The sequence below is a fragment of the Tachysurus fulvidraco genome, chromosome 3 (assembly GCF_022655615.1).
Source record: "Tachysurus fulvidraco isolate hzauxx_2018 chromosome 3, HZAU_PFXX_2.0, whole genome shotgun sequence".
Classification (NCBI taxonomy): Eukaryota; Metazoa; Chordata; class Actinopteri; order Siluriformes; family Bagridae; genus Tachysurus; species Tachysurus fulvidraco.
In genome coordinates, this window is record NC_062520.1 from 31,475,461 (window position 1) to 31,498,387 (window position 22,927).

The window sequence follows — 22,927 nt, forward strand, 5'->3', positions numbered from 1 at the left end:
TGTTCACGGTGTGTGTGTGTGTGTGTGTGTGTGTGTGTGTGTGTGTGTGTGTGTGTGTGTGTGTGTGTGTGTGTGTGCACTTTGGATGGGTTAAACACAGAGAACAAATTCTGAGTCTGGGTCACCGTACTTAGCCGTATGTCACTTTGTCACTGTTGTGTTCTCTTACAATATTACCATGTATGTCCACTAGATGGTACATGTACGTTACGAGATGTAAAGATGTGCTAGTGCTAATGCGAAGAAGAAGTAAAAAAGAAAGAAGCATGGTTATGTTAAGCTACATCACGTGTCCTGCTTTCTCTAATCCTCCTTCAACATAACAGTCACTTTATCATTTTATCTTCTAGACTACTGGAGCCATTGTATATCAGGCACAATAATAATAATAATAATACATTTGAATCCCTGCTTCCAGGAACTGATCAAAAATATGAAAACGACCTTCTCTTCCTCTTACTTTCGTGAGGTTTGTGATTTTGTCATCACCAGATGCCCTTCGGAATTCTCAGGAAATCATTACCCAAGTGTCATTATCATTACTTAACTAGACTTTTTCTTCTAAAAAGGACCTCTTGGTTGAAGTCAAAGTCAAAACCCTTTTTCATCTCTACCATTGAGAAAGGTGAAGTTCTCCACCAGATGAACACCGAGAAATTTGGCGCTCTTGACGATCTCTACAGAGGATCCGTCGATGTTCGGCAGAGAGTGGTCGCTCTGGGCTCTCCTGACGTCAACAACCAAACTCATCTCTTTAGACAGGCGTACACATAATACATCCCATAATATCATGCACTAGTACATCAGACCTGCACATTTTTATGAACAGATAACAGATATGTTAATCCCTTTCCACTGCTTCTCTCTTTGTACCCATCCCGAGGCATCCAGACACTGTACCGGCTCCCAACGTCCTCTGTGGGACGAAGCCTTTGGACGTCCACTGAGCCGAGGCCGACTCTAAGAATCCTGAGACATCTCCAGTTAGACTCTGTGGTACTCAGGAGATCAGAAGTCCTTGAACCTTACACCAATACAACATTTAACTGACTGTATATTACAATCACACCCCCAGTGTCACCCAGATGAGGATGGGTTCCCCCTTGAGTCCGGTTCCTCTCAAGGTTTCTTCCTTTACCAATTTAAGGCAGTTTTTCCTTGCCACTGCTGCCTGAGTCACCTCAGACTTGCTCATAGGGGAATAAATACATACACACTGTGAACTATTTATATCTAATAATAATCTAGAATTTTTATTCTGTTAATTCTTATTTCTTTTATTATTCGTTATTTCCTTTATCATTAATTATGTTTACCTTCTGCTTTATGTTTATGTTCTGTAAAGCTGCTTTGAGACGATGTCTATTGTAAAAAGCGCTATACAAATAAACTTGAATTGAATTGAATTGAATCTCTTTAGTTTTATCAACATTCAGAGACAGGTTGTTGATTCTGCACCAGATAGTTAGATGTTGCACCTTCCTCTCTGTATGCTGACTCGTCGTTCTTGTTGATGAGACCCACCACGGTCGTGTCATCGGCGAACTTGATGAAATGGTTTGATGAGTCAGCAGAGTGAACAGCAGTGGGCCGAGCACTCAGCCCTGAGGGGCTCCAGTAGAGCAGGCATGATTGGTCAAAGTTTTTGGGGGATCAAATGCGATTGGACAAACTTTTTCCAGGAGCAGTAAGGATTGGTCAAACTTTCTGCGGAAGCAGGAGTGGTGGTGTGGAGTGGTCAAGGTTACAGCAGGATAAAGTGGGACTGGACAGACTTTCTCCAGGACCAGGCAAGATTGGCAGGGACTGATCAACATTTTTGTAGGTATTGAGGCAATATTGAGTGTGTGTGTGTGTGGTGTGTGTGTGTGTGTGTGGTGTGTGTGTGTGTGTGTGTAATTTGTTAAATACAAATTCATTGTATTGTGTCTAAAGGATAAAGGAAAACTTTATTGGTATTTTGCAAATTATATCTGAACCCTCACACGGTCTTGAGTTTTTTCACCACACGGTGGCAGCATCACAGGTGTTTTCAAGTTACCGAGTACATGACATATTGTTCATTTAATTAGAAGCAGCAATAGGACTTATTGATTTTTGATGGATTGTAAATTGCTTGTAGTATACTGTTATATGGTATATTATTAAGGAGGAAATATAAACAAAAAAATAAATAAATAAAACAATACAAAAAATAATATAATTAATCTAATTAATTATACTTTCAGTCATTTCCTTAACATAAATACTTTTTTGCTTTATATAAACACACACACACACACACACACACACACACACACACACACACACACACACACATTTAAGTTCTCAAGTGTGTAATTGACTATTGAGCTGTCAATCATGAATGTGACGGACAGATTGGGAGGAAGGAGCGTGTGTGTGTGTGTGTGTGTGTGTGTGTGTGTGTGTGTGTGTGTGTGTGTGTGTGTGTTTTGATAGATGAAACACTCATCATCCGAGGCTCAGAACTGAGTCATCAACACATTACAAGATTGCATTTCTGGAAGCATATGCACACACTGTGTGCCTGAGTGTGTGTGTGTGTGTGTGTGTGTGTGTGTGTGTGTGTGTGTGTGTGTGTGTGTTTGCTGATTCATTCAGAAATCAGACATTTTGAGGAAGGCCTTGAGACATGCTATATTGAGGATGTGTGTGTTTTAGTGTATAAAGTAAACACCGACAGCAGGAGTGAGCTAAAGTGAGACAACATGCGTGTTTATGGATGAGGAAATGTATATGTGTGTGTGTGTGTGTGTGTGTGTGTGTGTGTGTGTGTGTGTGTGTGTATACATATATGTATGTGTGTGTATACATATATATGTGTGTGTGTGTGTGTGTGTGTGTGTGTGTGTATACATGTGTGTGTGTATACATATGTGTGTGTATACATATGTGTGTGTGTGTGTGTGTGTGTGTATACATATGTGTGTGTATACATATGTGTGTATACATATGTGTGTGTGTGTGTGTGTGTGTGTGTGTATACATATATGTGTGTGTGTGTGTGTGTGTGTGTATACATATATGTATGTGTGTGTGTATACATATATATGTGTGTGTGTGTGTGTGTGTATACATGTGTGTGTGTGTATACATATGTGTGTGTATACATATGTGTGTGTGTGTGTGTGTGTGTGTGTGTGTGTGTATACATATGTGTGTTTATACATATGTGTGTATACATATGTGTGTGTGTGTATACATATGTGTGTGTGTGTGTGTGTGTATACGTATGTGTGTGTGTGTGTGTGTGTGTGTATACATACGTGTGTGTGTGTGTGTGTATATGCATATATATGTAGGTGTGTGTGTGTGTGTATACATACATGTGTGTGTGTGTGTGTGTGTGTGTGTGTGTATACATATATATGTGTGTGTGTGTGTGTGTGTGTGTGTGTGTGTGTGTGTGTGTGACTGGTAGCAAATACAGTGCGCATGTTTGTGTTCATACTGCACATATGTAGGTCAGGTGCACCATGGGCTGCTGTTACCATGGCAACAGAGAGTCAAACATGACTGAATGCACCAGTCGGTGCATAAAAGGATCTACACATGCACACACTGATTCTGCTAAAGCTGTGTTTGTGGGAGCAAATGCATGCGCACACACACACACACACACACACACACACACACACACACACACACACACACACACACACAGGGATTTCAATCCCATGTCTCATGAGGACCCAGATGGGGACACTTACACTTATTCTTACTCTCTGATGTTTTCATCAGCACTAAACCCATTGAACCTCTCCTCATTTTCCTCTATTCACATTTGTTTCTTTTCATACCCTGCCCCCCCCCTTCTCTCTTTCTCTCTCCTGAGCATCCTATAGTCTAAAATAGCACTCTGCCAATCTCTCTCTCTCTCTCTCTCTCTCTCTCTCTCTCTCTCTACTTCCTCTGATTCACTGTCCTTTCTACCTCCCATCGATTGTGCACATACCCTCCCCTAAAGCATGCTGGGTAATAAATCTTTTTGTCTGGCCCAGGAGGCTCATGGGAAGGCTCATGTGCTATTTTCTCGGGGGGGAGTGAAAGACAGTCAAAGAGACTGAATGTATAGAGATGAAAGTGAGGTCATTGATTTTGCCCCGGATGTTCGGAGCATATTTGCCCTATAGAGTGAGACGGGGTTCAAATTTATATTATTATACATCGGGGGGAAAAAAAGGTTTCCTCAAGGGATGTATGCGGAGTTAAGGGTTCTGTCGAGGGCAGCTGGTATAAATCCTCTCCTGTCGTTCACGGATAAAAAAAAGACAATCTAAAAATTTTTATTTGGCAAAAGATTACTTGCTCTTATGCAGTGTCTTGAACCAGTGTATTTTGGAGTTGTGTTCAACGAGACTGTGTAAATAACCTGATGAGAATCTATTAATGATGACATAAGAATAAATGTTGGGAACTCGCAAAGATCACGCGTTAATTATAACGATTCATATCCATGTGGAAATCTTCTAAAAGTGACCATTTATTATACAAGAAAAATAAGAAATATGTCATCGTATAATCTGAGATTGATTAGTTTATATTGTATAACGATGCTCAAGAGTTTGTGCTTTATTTGCAGTATAATGTTCTGTCGATCTGAAATAAATAAATAAATAAATAAATAAATAAATAAATATTAAAAGGTATGCAAAGATATGTACAAGAAAGAATCCAAAAAAGAAGAGAAAAAGGCTTCAGACGGATACTAAGCTAAGAGGAGAGCGATGTGGTGGAGGGCATATATAGTGAAGCTAATGAGAAGTGATAGCAGACCGGAGAAGTAAATTAGCTGTGGTCATGGCAACCGGATCAGTTCTGCGAAGATAGTGAACTCCAATAAGGTGAGTTGTTGTGGCTGTGTGAGTGAGTACAGTCCACATAATAATAATGGCAGAATCCAGTCAAATATATTCAGAAATGAAATAAACTCTGTAACACGTGGTTAGCCGTCGTGTTCTAATCGGACTGCCTCTACGACTGGCTAATTGACTGTAAATAACAGGTAGAAAAGGGGTGCAGTGCCCTCCAGTGCCCTCAGAACAAAACAAGGTCCTCAGTTTAATCCTCTGATATTAAAATTTTCAACCTCACAATATATTCAAGTTGTGGGAAAAACACGGAGACTTCTATGTTAATCTTGTATTAGCAAAAAGCTACCTGGCTAGCTGTGACCTGTGGTGTTTATTTTACTTCACAATCAAATATGACTGCTGACTTCAGAGGAACGCACAGTTGGGGAAAATCATCCCAAGTCCCAGAGCAGGAATTACATGTTGATAGAGGGTTTTCTTTGGTTTATCTTCCTTGGAGATCAGGACTCATCAGCCACCATCTTTTTTTTCCGCCAAATGCAGCATTATTGTGTTTGAGGAGCTTTAGAGCCACATGGTTTGTTCCCCACAGGTGTCGAGTTTATTAAGTGTTATAGTCGTAAAAGCAGGTAAAAGGGTCAAAATAAACAAAAACGGAAAAAGCCATCAAGAATCAAAAAGGACTGTATCAGCACCCAGACAAACCAAACACGAGATATAAAGGACCAGAACCTCCGTTCTAACTCTAACCCCAACTCCTAAACCTAACCCCTAAACCTAAACCTAACCCCTAAACCTAACTCCTAAACCTAACCCCTAACTCTAACCCCAACTCCTAAACCTAACCCCTAAACCTAAACCTAACCCCTAAACCTAACCCTAACTCCTAAACCTAAACCTAACCACAACTCCTAAACCTTACCCCTAAACCTAACCCCAACCCCTAAACCTAACCCCAACTCCTAAACCTAACCCCGACTCCTAAACCTAACTCCTAAACCTAACCCCAACCCCTAAACCTAACCCCAACTCCTAAACCTAACCCCAACCCCTAAACCTAACCCTAACCCCAACTCCTAAACCTAACCCAACCCCTAAACCTTACCTTAACCCTAACTCCTAAACCTAACCCTAACCCCAACTCCTAAACCTAACCCTAACCCCAACTCCCAAACCTAACCCAACCCCCAACTCCTAAACCTTACCTTAACCCCAACTCCTAAACCTAACCCCAACCCCAACCCTAACCCCTAAACCTAACCCTAAACACCAACTCCTAAACCTTACCCAACCTCTAACGCCAACCCCTAAACCTTACCCTAACCCCTAAACCTAACCCTAACCCCAACTCCTAAACCTAACCCTAGTCCCAACTCCTAAACCTAACCCCAACCCCAATCCTAAACCTAACCCTAACCCCTAAACCTAACCCTAACCCCTAAACCTAACCCTAACCCCTAAACCTAACCCTAGTCCCAACTCCTAAACCTAACCCTAACCCCAACTCCTAAACCTAACCCTAACCCCAACTCCTAAACCTAACCCTAACCCCAACTCCTAAACCTAACCCTGACCCATCAGGGGGACATAAAAGCAGTGGGTATGTTTCATATCTTTAAATGTGACGCCTCATTTCCTTTCATAGCTTCTCAGCTCTTTCCTCCAGGGCAGCATAGAAAAGGAAACAGGGTCAGCCGTATTTGAGAACATTTTGGTCTAAGCAGCCACAACACATGTGAGTTCATTCAGCTTTTACCAAAAATATTTTAATAGCCATGTTAGAACAAGCACTTCCTCAGGAATAGTAAGAAGTAGGAAGCTGAGTAATGGTAGTTATGGTGGATATATTTACATAGATCTACTCTCGAGCTCTCTGCTGGACAGAGAACAAACCCTGCTCTCATTGAATAACACTGCTGATTCACCATGCAAGGGAAAAATAAGGGAAGTTCAGTGGGTGTGTTTGGGGAGAAGGGTGTATGTGTATGTGTGTGAGCCTCAGTGGGTGCATTTGGGTTGTTGTTTAAATCAGACCAATAATTAGAAAGAAGTGTGAAGGATAATAGATGAAGAGTGGATATAAAAAAAAAGGAAGGGAGGAATAGTACGTTCCCCATGTCGACACTGTCTGCATCGTTGCCATAGTAATGGATGAATCTTGAGGTAGCCAAGAGTCAGATGTTGTTCTTGCACTTGAATTCACCTCTTAGAGTCAGGAACCTGACTCAAGACCTATTTTACACGGGAAGATTTTTACATGAAATGCGCATGAACTTCTCGGGTCACGGGGAGCCTGTGCCTCAGGCGTCATCGGGCATCGAGGCAGGATACACACTGGACGGAGTGCCAACCCATCACAGGGCACACACACTCTCTCATTCACTCACGGACAACATGATTTTAGAGAGTGAGAAGATGACTGAGGAATGAAGAAGCTACAGAGATATAAAGTCGATGAGCCACACGATGAAGCTATGAGAAAGAGCAGAGGAAGCTAGGCTAAGAAAGGAAGTGGATATTTGTGAGCAGCAGTATGGCTTCATGCCCAGAAAGAGCACAATGATGCAATTTTTGCTCTGAGAATGTTAATGGAGAAGTACAGAGATGGTCAGAAGGAGCCGCACTGAGTCTTTGTGGATGTAGAGAAAGCGTATGACGGGGTGCCGAGAGAGGAGCTACGGTACTGTAGGAGGATGTCAGGAGTGGCAGAGAAGTATGTCAGAGTAGTTTAGGATATGTATGAGAGGACAGAGACAGAGGAGTTCAAGGTGGAGGTGGGGATACATCAAGGACATTTTGGATGTTTTCTTTAGTATAAGGACAAACCAGGAAGAGCTCTCTCTCTCTCTCTCTCTCTCTCTCTCTCTCTCTCTTTATGAAAAAAAAGCAGAACAGTGAAATATACATAAAATAATAAATCAGGTACGTTTATTTGGCTAGACATAAAGCCTACATGATACGTAAATACACTGGATCTAAACCATTTTCCATGGAATTTATGATGTATTATGTCTGTTGTTATTACACTAAGTGACCGATTACCGAACACTCGTTCTGAAAATGCAGAATACAAACGAAGCCAGAAATAATGTATTACAAGATGAGAGGATTTGTTCGCAGCTTCATGAATGGCAGGATTTCACACTGCTGAATACTCCTAAATATCCAACAGAAGAGAAAATGGTCCATTCATGGGTACAATTGAGAGTCTGATTGCCAGAATGACCTTCAAAGCGCTTTGAAAGAAAAAAAAAAGAACTGCAGAAAAAGAGGAATGCATGACGATCGTCGCTCATCGAGTCCGTCTGGTCTGCGGGACAAGTATACACAATTTAACAAAACGTACGCCGCTGTATTACGTATGCGACGTCTGCTGCACTATGACGTTGACACAATACTCCTGGTTGCCATAGCAATAACGGTAATCAGTGGGTGGAGCAGCAAACGTTCCAAACCTGCTTTCTTGCCGCTAAAATGAACCATTTTAGCATTTGTGTATAAGATTGCTCTCACTCACATTTGTAGTAGCTGAACCAAGTCACCCCGAGTTGAACTTTTCTCAGGACACACCCTGGACACGCCCACTTCTGTCACTCGTCACCTGGTTTCACTTTAAAATCAACGATCGCACGTGGCTTCGTCGCCGGGACTCGCTGTAAAATTAAACATGCCCTTAAACACGCTCTTTAGATTATTGGCACACATTACAAAAGTACAGCATGAATATTTTATGCTTGTTATTAAAACCACTCGGATTATTCAAGAGCGTCTCGGACAAAACGGGCCGAGAGAAAATGCTCCGACTGAATTAATGAGCATTAAAAATGCGACGGTAATAGTCTGAGCTTCGAATATTATGAAACATTGTTATGTTGGTGTTGCTAGGACTACATTATCTGCTCATCTCTTGCATCCACATCTTCATCTCAGACCAGGTCAAGCTCGAGGAACTCTACGACACGGTGTGTGGGATTCACAGAGAGCTCGAGATAACTTTCCGCCCAAACCGACTTGTGTAAAAAACTTCACTCGTACATTCGGTACATAGTACAATATGTTCACTTTTTCCTTGCTCGGAATAGCAGATTTTGCTTTCACTTAAACGCCTGCCAGCTACAGTACATATGGAAAAAAAAAAGTCTTCCAGTGTGAGAATGAATTCGTTGCAGATGTCGGCAACCAACAACGCTGTGATTGGGATCAAGGCCAAGAGACTCGAAGGCATGAAACTGCATTTAAAAATTTTAATAATCCGTAGCTGAAATGCTAAATTTGCATCTTTTTTTTTTTTAACCAGAAATTAATTAATTAATTAATTAATTAACCTTTTAAAAACCGAATCAAAGAAAACACCCGTGTCATTAAGGCTTTATAAGCTTTTCTTGCTGTGTGTATTCAAATACATTCATTCATTCATTCATCTTCTACCGCTTATCCGAACTTCTCGGGTCACGGGGAGCCTGTGCCTATCTCAGGCGTCATCGGGCATCGAGGCAGGATACACCCTGGACGGAGTGCCGACCCATCACAGGGCACACACACACTCTCATTCACTCACACACACACACACACTACGGACAATTTTCCAGAGATGCCAATCAACCTACCATACATGTCTTTGGACCGGGGGAGGAAACCGGAGTACCCGGAGGAAACCCCCGAGGCACGGGGAGAACATGCAAACTCCACACACATAAGGCGGAGGTGGGAATCGAACCCCCGACCCTGGAGGTGTGAAGCGAACATACTAACCACTAAGCCTCCAGTCCTTGCAGGACCCAAGCCCATCTCTTACCTTCAGCATGTTACCCTAATGTGTGTGTCTGTTTCATGTTCAGCCTTTAATTCCTTTCCTTATTTAGACCAGCGCTTTCTCCTTTCCTTTCGAAGTCTTTCCGATCATCTTGCATCGTTTCATGGCTGGTGTTTTCCAACCAGTGACTATTTCTTCCATGTCTGTGGAGCCTTGCATAATTGTAATGCTTGTATGGAACTCGGAAGTAAACACACTTTATGTCCTGCCACATAACCATCCACGTTCATATCATTTTATTCAACATGATTAGCAATTAGCAAAGACCGCTTTTTCAGGATCATATATATAAAGATATCTCGTACCTCCTGCTACATAATTTAATACCATTGTTCCTTTTTTTTTTTGAAGCGTCAAACATCAAACACCAAACCCCGATACCCCATCCCTGTTTTTTTCTTTCTTCCATTCTTTTTTTCATCATCCTCCACCTGCTGAAGTCAAGCGTTGCTATCCACTTGCATACGTTATCCCCCTGCTACACCGACTACCGTGTCCTACTTTCTTATTTTTACTTCAAAAGTTCGAAAGAAACCTATCTTTTTTTTTTTGACCCAAATATTAAAAATACTAAATGTACCGACCTCCAGACATCCGTTACAAACAGGTACTAATTTTCAGGCTACTAATGTGTTTCTGTGCAGGATATTTTGCTAGTAAAACGGTTTCTTACAATCAAATTTTTTAAAAATAAATAAATAAATAAAAGCTACATAATGGCACAACCTGAACACATAACCAACAAACATTTGTCCTAGTTAAATCTCTCAAGAACAGTCCTTAATGTTTCTTAAACAAACTATAAAAAACTTGTGCTTATACAGAACTATTAAACACAACCACACGTATTCACACACTTACACAGATAATAAAGAATCCCTGTTGTCTATAGAGACCCCACCCCCCCACATATGTGTTCTACTGAAGGATAGTGATGTCATATCCTGCGTACCTACGTACAACGTCCATATATGGGAAGCGGCCGTATCGTTCGCAGTCTCTTAGTAGAAATGCATGAAAAATCAGTCTCCGAGGTTATCAGCCCCCTGATAGGCTGGTTTGTTGAGTCACATGACTAAGACGGGAAGGGCCGAACCTAGGGTCGGACGTGCTCGGTGAGCGAAGGTTTACGGAAGAAGGACCACAGGAAGAAGTAGTCGGAAACAGAGAGTCTGGTCTACAGACTTTAAGAAAGCTGCCTGATCTCAAAGTCATATCTCTTAGCGCAAGTTTGTCTGTAATAAAGAGGAAGCACGGAACGTCGAAAATGTCGTAGATTCGGATCGTGCTTCGGCGATTCCTCCGTAAATCCGTTCCAAAGATCCGCTTAACGAGAACCGTGATAACTGTTTAATTATTCCGGTCGATGGAGGTGTTTATTTAGGGGATGTTTATTTCAAATTTCTGGAAGGAGTCTCCAGTTTCAGCGCTTGGTAAATTTACAGTGAGTAAAATTTGAGAAACAAACCTATATTGTGGAAGCGCGACAACTTTAAATGGATAAAAAAACAACAACAAGTATTATGGCATAGTCGGCAATTTGCTGTGTTAATAAAAAAACAGAGCTTCTGTGATTCCTATTAATACAGCTTACGAATACCGAAGCATGTGTGTGCTTTCATACACAGATTTCGATGGGCGTGGCCATTACCATTTTACTCTTGTCCTGCCGGTTGGGGGAGGGGCTTTTAGAAAGATCCTCCCTCGATGAGTGCGGCTCTGACAGGATGCTACGTTTAAGAGGCGTGGGCCGAAGACAGGAAGTGCCTGGCACGGAGGCGTGTTCTCCGTGTTTGTGGGCGGTGCCTCGTGTTAGCCGAGAGGCTCTACAGGAAGCTCTTCTGCGATGATGGTTGAGTAGATCATATTTTAGAAAGTAAAAAACCTCTTTCACACCACAACGGCGCTCCGGCTCGGGCGCTAGGAGCCGGCCGAACATGCGCAGCGCGTCGTCAGAGAAGCGCCGCCACTGTGAGGGCACGGTGCCAGGAGGACACGCACCGTGCTGCCAACGCTGGAACTCAGCATAAAAGTTGTCACTGGGCAGCGCTGCTTCCCAGGGGAAGTTTCCGGTCAGCATGCAGAAGAGGAGCACACCGAACGCCCATACGTCCTGCGGCGTTGCCACTACGATGCCCTCCGAGCCTGTGACCTGGCACACCTCGGCCGCCGTGTAGGGGATGGTACCGCTGACTCGTTTGACACGGCTGCCTGCCCTCCGTGTCATTCCGAAGTCAGCCAGCTTCACATGCCGGCACTCGCGGTCAAACAGGAGGACGTTTTCTGGCTTCACATCTCGATGGACCAGACTTTTACTGTGCATGAAGTCCAGAGCCAAGCCGAGCTGCTGCACACACCGCTTCACCATGTCCTCAGGCAAACCAGCCTGAACAAAGGACAGAGAGAAAGGGAAAAGGAGAAAGAGAAATTCATGTGAGGGGCTTTTTAACCAAAAGGAATTTTAAACAGCTCAGAAATAACTGTGGCAAGAAAAAAAAAAAAAGGATTTTAATTAAAACGGTTGCATCTCAGTCATGGATTGTTTTTTTTCTGAATCAAATCCCCAACCCCCCCACCCCCGAGTATTTTACACGATTAGTTACAGACAAACACACCGGTTTGTAAAATAATCCATCAAAACAAGCCATTATAAACACCTCAGGTGTCTATCAGGTGAGGGGGGGACGGGGGGACGAAAGAGACACCAAAAGCGAAAATAGAGACAGATGGATTTTAATTTAAGAAGAATCACGATTTCATTTTTATAGAGCTTAGCTTCGGAGTGGAGGAAATGATGTCGACGGGAGGTCCGGTCACGTCCTCGGGAAAGTGACAGAGAGAAAAGGAGAGGAAGGTGATGACAGGATTGGGATGAAAAGTGTGTAATTAAAAGAACGAGGCGAAGGGAACACTTCCGAACGGCGGCTGCATACATAACGAACAGACTTTATTACTGTTATTATTATTATAATGTCTTTATAAGGCGTTTATATGGTGCTTTTGAATTGTTCTATACAGTGCATTTGAATTCCTAGCAACGGTTATTATGCGTTATAAATTGTGAACAGAATGCATTAAGCGACATGATTTTGGATTGGTGATGTAATGTGTTATTAAAAACTACTTCTGCAAATCGGATAAACTCTATAAAGCGTTTGTCGTTGTAAGGACATGGACTCTATTGTACTCTGTACATGTACTACACCATGTCTTCTAAAGTATGTCGTTATAATCCGTTATGAACGGTTGACAGGACACATTGTGCGGTAGGTTCCTGTTCATGAAGCTTTACGCCTCTTATGTATTCATCGGTCGTTATAAAGTAATGAGATGTGGCATTTTATTTTATGTATTAACTTTTACACAGTGGCTATAATGCGTTATGAATCGCTCAGGGAATTAGTATTACTCTTAGTATTACTCACGATCTCTTACAAAAGACATATTTTAGAATGACTAAAAGCAATTAAAAAAAATAATCAATTGCTCTCTATAGCAACGGTTATAAAGCATGTTAACGTGAAGCATTATAAACTGAGTTCATAGCCTAGTACGTCAGCTCGTTAGAGTGTGGATTATTGGCCCAGCTGAGTAAACAAGGCTATATGCTAAATGCTACATGCTATTTTTGGCTTCACTGAACCGAACTGAAGACTGATTTGTTTACTAATGCGTATCGTCACAGGGCGGCACGGCGCCGAGCAAAGCTACCTTGTTTTTGGTTCTAATCCCGATTCCTCCCCTGTTCTGTTCTGAAGTCTGATGTGTGTTCTACCTGCGGAGGTATGATGTCGAAGAGGTCTCCTGCAGGCGCGTACTCCTGGCCAAATACGTAGCTCTCTTCCGTCTCGAACAGAACTTCCAGGGCTTTGATGATGAACGGGCTGCAACCCAACGCCGCGGTCAAACTGTACTCGCGTAGAAAACTCCGCAGCTTGGTCTTGTTCTTACTGACATACTTTAGAGCCAGTTTGGTGCCTATTCCACACAAACACACACGCAAGTATTATCCTAAAACTTATTTACAGCGTACACACCATTTCTACGCTATTCTAATTAGGGGGCCGAGCACCGGGACCCTCGACATCCTTGTAAGACAAGTCGTTCATCAGAACGAGCTGGATAAGATTTAGAACACTCTCACACTCACCCTGTGTGCGATGAGCCACCAGATCTACCCGACCATACGTGCCCTTCCCTAAGGGCCCGATCAGCTCGTACTGCTGCTCCACCTCCGAGGCAGAGAGAGAGGTGATTGACAGCGCCTGCATGTCCTCCACCGGGGCCGTGCCCACATTAGTGCTCCGTGCCACCATGGGCACACCAACCTGGGCACTGAAAGACAGAAGATCAATATCATAAGACACCTAAGGAACACATTAGGAGCTAAAGATGTGGGTGGGGAACTGAAGAAACCTCAAACCACACGTGTCTAAGCACTGGTCCTAGGAGTCAGTCGTTTGGATTTCTGCCTTTCCCGCATCATCTCTCATTTGCATGTTATAGGGTTAAATTGTATGTTATTACTATTATTAGTATTGTTATAGCGCCACCTGCTGTACTGGAGCACTTGGATGTGATTAACCAATAAAATCTTCAAAAAAGGTTGTTCTCTTCACGCAAGTCTTGTAGACGTCATCGCTTCATCTCCGCAGTACATATGCTGAGACTTTAAGAAAGAAATGACTTGAGGGAGACTGCCAACTGACCCAGACGCTTGACTGGCTGGAATATTACCACCCACACACACACACACCATCCCACACACACACACGCATTCACAATGCCAAAAAACTGCTTTCCTCCCATTTCCATACACAGCTCGTTTACTTCTGTTTCTCTCTGTTGCTTTTGTTTTTCCTCATGGATGAAGACTCCTCATTTACCACACACACACACACACACACACACACACACACACACACACACACAGATCTTGTACCAATGTAGCTCTTAGATGTGTTACCTGATGCCGTTTCCTGTGATTTTGCTGCGTTTCGAGTTTATTAGGGATTCAGCAGTGACTCACTGATGCTGTTCGCTCGGGATGGAACTCGATACGAATGCATAATTCAGGACGGACGGTTAAAAGTCTTCTAAACAGAAACAAACAGGAGTTCGTTTGAAGCCTTGCCAAGAAGCTCCACACGATGATATCTGATTGAGAAATGAAGCTCATGGCATAAATAAAACGCATTTATTTTTATATCTGGGGGTTTTTTTTTCCCCAAGAGTTTCAGGGGCATCCTGGAAGGGTTTGTTTAGGCCACGCCCACTTATCCCTGATTCTCAATATTATTATTATTATTATTGCAGAAATCAGACAAGCTTCTCTGCTAGGTCATAGCTGATAGATTCTCCAATGTTCGTCATAACCTGGATCCTTTTTATTCCTGATATAATCGCTGCCTTTAAAACACACAGGAGTTCTTCAGTGCGTCTCGTTGCGCTGTTTTCGTTTCCCAGGATAATTGGAAAAGGTAATAATGAAGGAGCGGACATTTTAAGGGTTTCTCTGGCTCACGTGGAGACAGTGTTCATCGAATCATCATCACAGCTCAATCAACCATCAAGACTTCATTCATTCATTCATTCATTCATTCTCTACCACTTATCCGAACTTCTCAGGTCACGGGGAGCCTGTGCCCATCTCAGGCGTCATCGGGCATCGAGGCAGGATACAGAGCTACACACACACTGAGGTGAATGTGCTAACCACTAAGCCACCGCCCCCCCCCCCATTAAGACTTTGTTAATTATTTTTAAAAAGGTGATGCACTGAGTGTTTATAGCTGCAAAGTAAGAACACACACACACACACACACAGACCCAAGTGTTTTTTTTTTCCCTTTTCTTAAGTTCTATAAACTTACCTCATTGACTGCCAGTGTGTTCTACTTTCTTAATCCAGTACAGAGAAGGTTATAGCCGTTTTTTGCTTCCACGCAGCATCCGAGGTTCCTAGTTCGCTAGCGGCTTCGAAAAACCACGAGAACAAATTCAAACTGTTCCACAAGTCCCAAGTTCAGATTCTCCTTGTAGTTAATCGGATCCAGCGTCACATCCTTAACAGCTGGAATGTTAAACAGTGATGCTGTAGGTCACAACGTCCTGAGCTCGCTGATCAGAATCCGGGAGCGTGCGATCTCTCTGTGACCTCTCCGTCATCGGGTCGTTTTAACCTGCTTTTATTTATTTATTTTTTATTTTTTCCATCCTCTTGTTTTAAAATTGTGGGATTATCCCAAATAACAGAACACAGAACAGCAGGAAGCCGATCAAGACCAGCGCTTTTAATAATCATATATATCTGACTGCAGAAATCTTTTTTGTGCTCTTATATGTTTTTAATTTTGTCCAAATATTAACATTCTTTTATTAAAAACATTCATGCAAGGATCAAACACACACACACACACACACACACACACACATACACTAGGTGAGATCTTGTGCACTGTATTTATTATTATTTCATTATTAATGTTACAGATAACTTGAGTATTAACTGTATGACATTATTATAAGGTCTTATGACGTCTCACCTGCTGCCCTCTCTCTCTGCTCCATGCTCCTGCATCCACGCGCCACCGGGTCACCGTTTAGGTTCTCGCGCGTGTCCTGTAACGTCGTTGAACCGGTGGAGAAAAACCTGTTTAATGCTTTGGAATAAATAAAAGATTTAAAAAAAAAAAAAACTTCGCCTAAATATCTTTAAATGTTTTGTCTCTGAAAACACACAGCAGGGTGAATTCGGGCTTGTGCGTAACAGCGCGAGGAGAAAAACAGGACTTGGTGTTTTCTTTGTGTTCAAGGCGCGTGGGATCTCCGGTGTTTATCCCCGTTTGCTCGGTGCTCGGTGCGCGCGCGCGTGTGACCTACTTCCTCGCGCTCTCCGGCGTCCATCACTGGTCCTCGCGTGTCATGTTGTCCTGCGCGCGCGCTGCACAGATTTTAGAGGAACACGTCAGTCTCCGGTTCAGCTCAGTGCGCTGCGCCACGCGCTCCTCGTACTGCGCCTCTCGCGCGCGCGATGCCTCTAAAAAAAATAATCATGGGCGCGCTCACGTGAGCGCAGGGTCCTAGCGCCGGTAAATATGAACGTGGAACATGTACACTGGGTAGGAATTTATTTTTAATGCATTTATAAACACACACACACACACACACACACACACACACACACACACACACACACACACACACACACACACAAACGCACAGGCACGCACACACACACTCGCACACACACACAAACACTCACACACACACAAACACACACACACACACACACACACACACACACACACACACACACACACACACACACACACACACACACACAACATGTTTCTTAGTGTCGTTTCTATAGTAACAGCACGCGCTCTGATTCATCTTAAAATAATCATTCATCTTAAGAATAAAACAAATAAATAATAGTTGTTGTTTTTTTTTTAACAAAGAAAGGAGTCTAATAGGATTTTTGTCCATTTACCACGTTACAGAAGGATGTCAGCAATTTCATTTCAAAGTGTTCCTCTGGGTTCTAGATCAACTTTTTTGGACTTATCAGCTTCAAGAGCGAATAAAGTGCGGCTGGTGTTGGAACAAGTGTTTATAGTGTCTGTAACATGGAGATAAATCTAGGTATTAACGGGTGACACAAAAAGCTGTGTCCTTTAACAGGGATATAAGGACACGGCCTTGAATGTTTTATTCCTTTCATAAAATAACAAAATCACAAAAAGTTATACAGTTGAATGAAAACTGTGTCGTTAAATGACAAAACAAATCAGAATTCAACACTGATATGTCTGTGTCTTCTGTTCTCCGATGTGATATCCTGTTCCACTCTCTGCCTGACCTTTTTTTTTTAACGTCCCACTTTCTCTCTCTTTCTCTCTCCCTATCCAGGGCGTCCTGTTTTTCTCCCATAACGCTCTGTCCTCAAAACTAACTGCACTGTTTATGCTAGTGTTTTTTTTTTATCAGTCAGTGAGTGCTGTGAGTGCACTGAAAGTGTATGTGAGAGCACTGGTATTAAAATAATGTCATGAACCTTTGTTGGTTGATGAAACTGAATGATTTGTTCCTAATATAATGAGCAGTGAATAAGAACCAGAAACACAAGCTGTAACACGTAGCTAAGAGACGGATTTAGCCGCCTAGTTAAACAAACGATACCATATTCCTATATAGTGCGCTATTTTTAATGTGTAGCCTGAACTTTACAGAATACCCATGATGCACTTTCCCATTGTAAGAGAGTAGGGCAACATTTGGGACACGGATGAACTAAATACAGCCGATATCACGTACCGGGACTTTCTGAACTTTTTGCACCTTGATCACCTCCATCCCCGTTCTTCCACCCCATGCAGTCCACCACGGTGCATCCAGACAAATCAAAAGCCTTTCCGAGCGACGAGACGTAAGAAAAATAGATCTCATTATCAATAATTCAGCTCATCGTGGCTGTGCATATGAATACAATGCTCATAGTGAAGCACGGTGGTGGTGGTGGCATCGTGATATGAAGCTGCTTCTGAAATCTCAACCGACCGACGTGAGTGAAGTGACGTGACATACGGCTAAGTACTGTGACCCCATACTCAGAATTTGTTCTCTGGATTTAACCCATCCAAAGTGCACACACACACACACCGTGAACACACCCAGAGCAGTGGGCAGCCATTTATGCTCTGTCTGCCCGGGGAGCAGTTGGGGGGGTTTGGTGCCTTGCTGGGCCGGCCCAAGACTCGAACCCACAACCTTCAGGTTAGGAGTCAGACTCTCTAACCATTAGGTCACGACTGACCCCATACTGTACATACCATGACATACTGTACAGTATTAGTCTGGATGAATCTGGGAGGATGGATGTTTACAACATGTTAACTTGACATACTGAACAGAGTGTTGTGTTGCTGTTGGATTTTAATTAGCTTCTTATTACATGAAGCGAGAGAGCTAAGAATAGACACTGTCACCTCTACAGTTCCACATCATATGCTCTTTTCTACACTGCCAGCTCACAAAGAATTGGATTAACGATGACGAGTTGCCATCTGGAGAAAGACGATTCTTTCCAAATCGCCAGAAACCACGTGTAGTTGCTTTTTCTTAGATGAAGTTGAGCCAACTCGGTGGCCCTGATACCCACTGTGCCATTTTAAAGCTGGAAAAATTCAAAATATTGTTTTTTATTTCCTGTAATGTTTATGCACTACAATAAATCCTACATACACAGTATTTCCACAGCATGCATGTGTGAATTTCCCGTGAAGCAACACGTCGGTGAAGAACAGACATCTCTGGGGATGTTTCAGCTTGTCATGTTCGGAGAAAGAACAGTTGTGAATATGAAGCTCAATATGAGCTGCAGTCTAGAGCTAAAGGGTGAAGTAAAGAGTGTTGGTTTGTGCTAGCAGAGAGAGAGAGAGAGAGAGAGAGAGAGAGAGAGAGAGAGAGAGAGAGAGAGAGAGAGAGAGAGAGAGAGAGAAAGGAGGTCTAAGATGTATTTCTCTTTCCCTTTTATCCAAGGACACAACCAAAAGAAAGACAAATTGCTTCTCTCCCAGACACCACTTGTAACAGGAGCAAAATGTGTCTACTACTTGTATTAAAACACAGTAAAAAAAAAGGCTGAAAATATGTGTTTTTGTCATTCTGAAACCGTGGGACAATAAAAAAAACAAGTTCTTGAATACGTGAAATGTCCTCTTTCATGAGACGTCATACATTCACAAAATAGACTCAACAGCCTGAAGCTATCGCGATCCAGTATGTTAATACAGAGACAGCAACGTTCAGCTAGACTTAGCTACTATAAAGCTAGTGCTAGACTTACAGTAGCTACTATAAAGCTAATGCTAGACTTAGCTACTATAAAGCTAATGCTAGACTTACAGTAGCTACTATAAAGCTAATGCTAGACTTACAGTAGCTACTATAAAGCTAATGCTAGACTTACAGTAGCTACTATAAAGCTAATGCTAGACTTACAGTAGCTACTATAAAGCTAATGCTAGACTTAGCTACTATAAAGCTAATGCTAGACTTACAGTAGCTACTATAAAGCTAATGCTAGACTTACAGTAGCTACTATAAAGCTAATGCTAGACTTACAGTAGCTACTATAAAGCTAATGCCAGACTTACAGTAGCTACTATAAAGCTAATGCTAGACTTAGCTACTATAAAGCTAACCAGCTAGCACCGATCTTGTGGTGTAACCTCTGTTGAATTTGCATATTCACGCATATCCTTAGAGCTTGACATCCTTATTAAAGGTACGTTACAAAATTTGTTAAAGATTAAATCAAGTAGGTGGGTTCAAGAATAAAAAAATCCCTGTTATTAACGTAAAATGCAACTAGAGCTATCATGTTGACTAGAGTTAGCATTAACAAGGACTCGTGACTGTCTGCTTTACAAGCCACGTTAAGACACTTTAAATATGTACAATTTGGCTCAATTTCAGTGCCTTTGTTGTCTTATTTTAAGATTAAGATTTAAAGATTTTTAGCTCTGGTGTTAGCATCGATAGTATCATTAGCATCGCTAGCTAACTGCTTGAAAGCCAAGTGCTAACAGTATAACCATGGCTGTTGAGAATGCTCAAATTTATTTTAAATAGTATTTTCTGATAAACCATTGTTACAATTGTGTTCTATATCTTTTTTTCTGTTATTTGTACAAAAATAAGAAATATACACAAAGTAAGCAGCTTTAAAGGTCAATGTTTATGCGGTGATGTTAGCGGTTAGCAGATTCATTAGACATTAAAAACATTTCAGCGTTAATTACCAAGCGGTACAGCAGTACAGCAGTTACCTTAATTTTCAATTTAATATATGAGACTAATTTAATGTACAAGGTGGTTTTATTCCTTAATGACTTTTTTGGGGGGGGTAATCTCAGTATTTTCACATTTTACTATGATAGCAGATGAAAGATTATTAACTAATTACTGCCCTCTATAGTCAGAGGACTGTAACCACAAGGACTGGGGAGAAAATGAGTGAAAAATGGGACATTACCATGGAAACTACTGTGGCAAACCGCAAGGTTGCTTCAAGGTCATGTTAGAACACGTCCTGGTTGTAGTCTGGGGCGTGTAATAGGAAAAAGGTTAACTTTTATTGAAATGGAAATGTGCGTGTGTGTGTGTGTGTGTGTGTGTGTGTGTGTGTGTGTGTGTGTGTGTGTGTGTGTGTGTAGTACTTTTTGCCTTGCCATTTACACTACACTATTATTGTTATTGTGAGTTATAACTATCTGACTCACATTTGCTTCCTGTTGTTCTGTGTGTGTGTGTGTGTGTGTGTGTGTGTGTGTGTGTGTGTGTGTGTGTGTGTGTGTGTGTGTGAGAGAGAGACTTACATATTTAATCCCATATCTTCTGTGTGTGTGTGAGTGCGTGTCTGAATCCGTGTGCCATATTTAGTCATGGCTTTCATTGTGTTTCCAAAAAAAAGGATCACCAGGATCACTGACCACATTTTAATTGTTCAATTTCCATTTATTAATGTGTGAGTGTGTGTGTGTGTGTGTGTGTGTGTGTGTGTGTGTGAGAGAGAGAGAGAGAGAGAGAGAGAGAGAGAGAGAGAGAGATTATGACTGGTGGTGTTTATTGTAAGTGTTTGTTGCCTTTTTAGACCCCTTTATCATGTGTAATGTTGCTCCCATATAAAACAGTTCAGCACGAGCCCAGACATGTTTAGGGACATGATTGAGGACAATGTCCCGTCGAGAGACGAGCTGTTTCGTGTTGAGGTTTTGTTCAAACCGACCATTGAAAATAACCTCTCTAATGAATATGGTTTTTTATATTGGTTTTTGCGTTAAATCTTGCCCAGATACAATAGTGCTATTTTCTGATTGGCTGTTGTGTAGCCTCTTGTTTTGATTGGCTGATAAGTGTCAGGCTCGACTAAGAGCTCCAGGGGAGATGCGCTTGATTCCTGCCCGGTTCCATCGACACGGCGGTGCGGACTGATACGTTTTGGGTGCTGCGGCTTATTAAATATATGATAAATAGTCAGTTTTTATGCGTGAGAAATACGATGTGTGGCGGGAGAGCGTGAGAAAAGACCTAAATGTTATCTTAACCTAAAATCTAACATGCGTACTGTAAATTAATGTAGATTTAGGTTTTTGTTTGATCCCACCAACTGGTAGCTTGCATGGTTGGTGAAAGTGGCCCGTTCGTATTTAATCACCGGACACACATCCAGGAACCGTGTGTGAGTGTGTTGAACTGAGCCGAACGTGTGGGCGCACACTTTCCTGCACCCTGCATATGAGTCTGGACTAAAATAGGATTGCGAGTCCCCTGTGTTCTGCACACTGAGTCACTGCAGTGCTGGAAAAGGTCCACGATGAGCTGTTCAGTAGGAAGCACCAGAAGTTTTGTTGGACATTTGGATATTTAGTGCAGGCATCTACGTCAGGAAGGGACACGGCCTTGTCCCGAATGATGCACTTGCTTGCGTCCAAAGAACCAATGGGCCTCTTATTTCCCCAAGAGCACACTATAACTATAACTCATAACACTAACATTACTGTTACGTCGCAAAAATCGACTGTTATGTTTGACTTGATTGGGGACAGATGGCTGTCATTAGAAGTCTGGAGAAACAGAGGGAGCAGATTATATGAATGGGCATCTGGGTGGTGATCAGAGTCATTCATAGAGCCTGAGCTGTTTTCTATTCATAACGGGTTTGCTGGGATCCCCTGGGGTAAAAAACCACACACACCCTAAAACACAGGTTCCTATTCAGTGCATTGTGAACCATTCATCGAAATCTTTGCTAAAGAAACGTTTCACATTTCGTTTGTGCTCTAAATAAAGCTATATTCGTAGCATATCTGTCGCTAGACTCTTCACTAGACATATCTGTCGTTAGACTTTCACCTTTCTTGCCAGATTCACACATGCCATCCTGTGTTAGAAAGGTGTGACGGGGGGCATCTTTACCAATATTATTCCTGTCAAACTCGCACTATATGAGTCGACACATGCTGGTACATGCACCCTTGGGTGTGACCTCCCTTGTCAAGTGAGGTGTGTACACCATCTGGGATTTCTCCTGCTTTCCTATGCCATCTGAGGTCCGTTTTTGTCACCTTCAGAAAGGATAAAAGCTCTGAAAATAAGATTGATGGAATGGTGATGAACACCAGCTGCTACCACGAGTATCTACTAACCTTGGGAGAGTCAACATGCCCTGATAAAGAGTGCTAATTTAAAGAGTTAGCACGTTATACTGCGA

At 42.2% G+C, this 22,927-nt stretch overlaps 1 protein-coding gene across 2 annotated transcripts; it reads right to left on the minus strand.

Annotated features, from left to right (window-relative positions):
* Window positions 1–9,871: 9,871 nt before the first annotated feature.
* sbk1 (SH3 domain binding kinase 1) lies at window positions 9,872–16,761 on the minus strand. Of its 2 annotated transcripts, XM_027160999.2 has the most exons (5): window positions 16,194–16,761; window positions 15,522–16,020; window positions 13,799–13,983; window positions 13,424–13,626; window positions 9,872–12,034 (listed from the first exon to the last, which is right to left on the minus strand). In XM_027160999.2, exons 2-5 carry the CDS (start codon window positions 15,524–15,526, stop codon window positions 11,267–11,269), a joined length of 1,161 nt encoding a protein of 386 aa, XP_027016800.1. In that variant the 5' UTR covers window positions 15,527–16,020; window positions 16,194–16,761; the 3' UTR covers window positions 9,872–11,266. The 2 variants fall into 2 exon arrangements, with proteins under 2 accessions (XP_027016800.1, XP_027016799.1); XM_027160998.2 differs by lacking the exon at window positions 15,522–16,020 and having other exon boundaries at window positions 16,194–16,759.
* Between the last annotated feature and the right edge of the window lie 6,166 nt (window positions 16,762–22,927).

Bases quoted from the DNA above. Each gene is read 5' to 3' on its own strand.
- sbk1 (XM_027160998.2), bottom strand. From the start codon at position 16,228: ATGCAGGAGCATGGAGCAGAGAGAGAGGGCAGCAG. The intron at 13,984-16,193 runs GTGAGACGTCAT...TCTGTCTTTCAG, and splicing joins GCAGAGAGAGAGGGCAGCAG to TGCCCAGGTTGGTGTGCCCA. The intron at 13,627-13,798 runs GTGAGTGTGAGA...TGTGTGGAATAG, and splicing joins GGTGGCTCATCGCACACAGG to GCACCAAACTGGCTCTAAAG.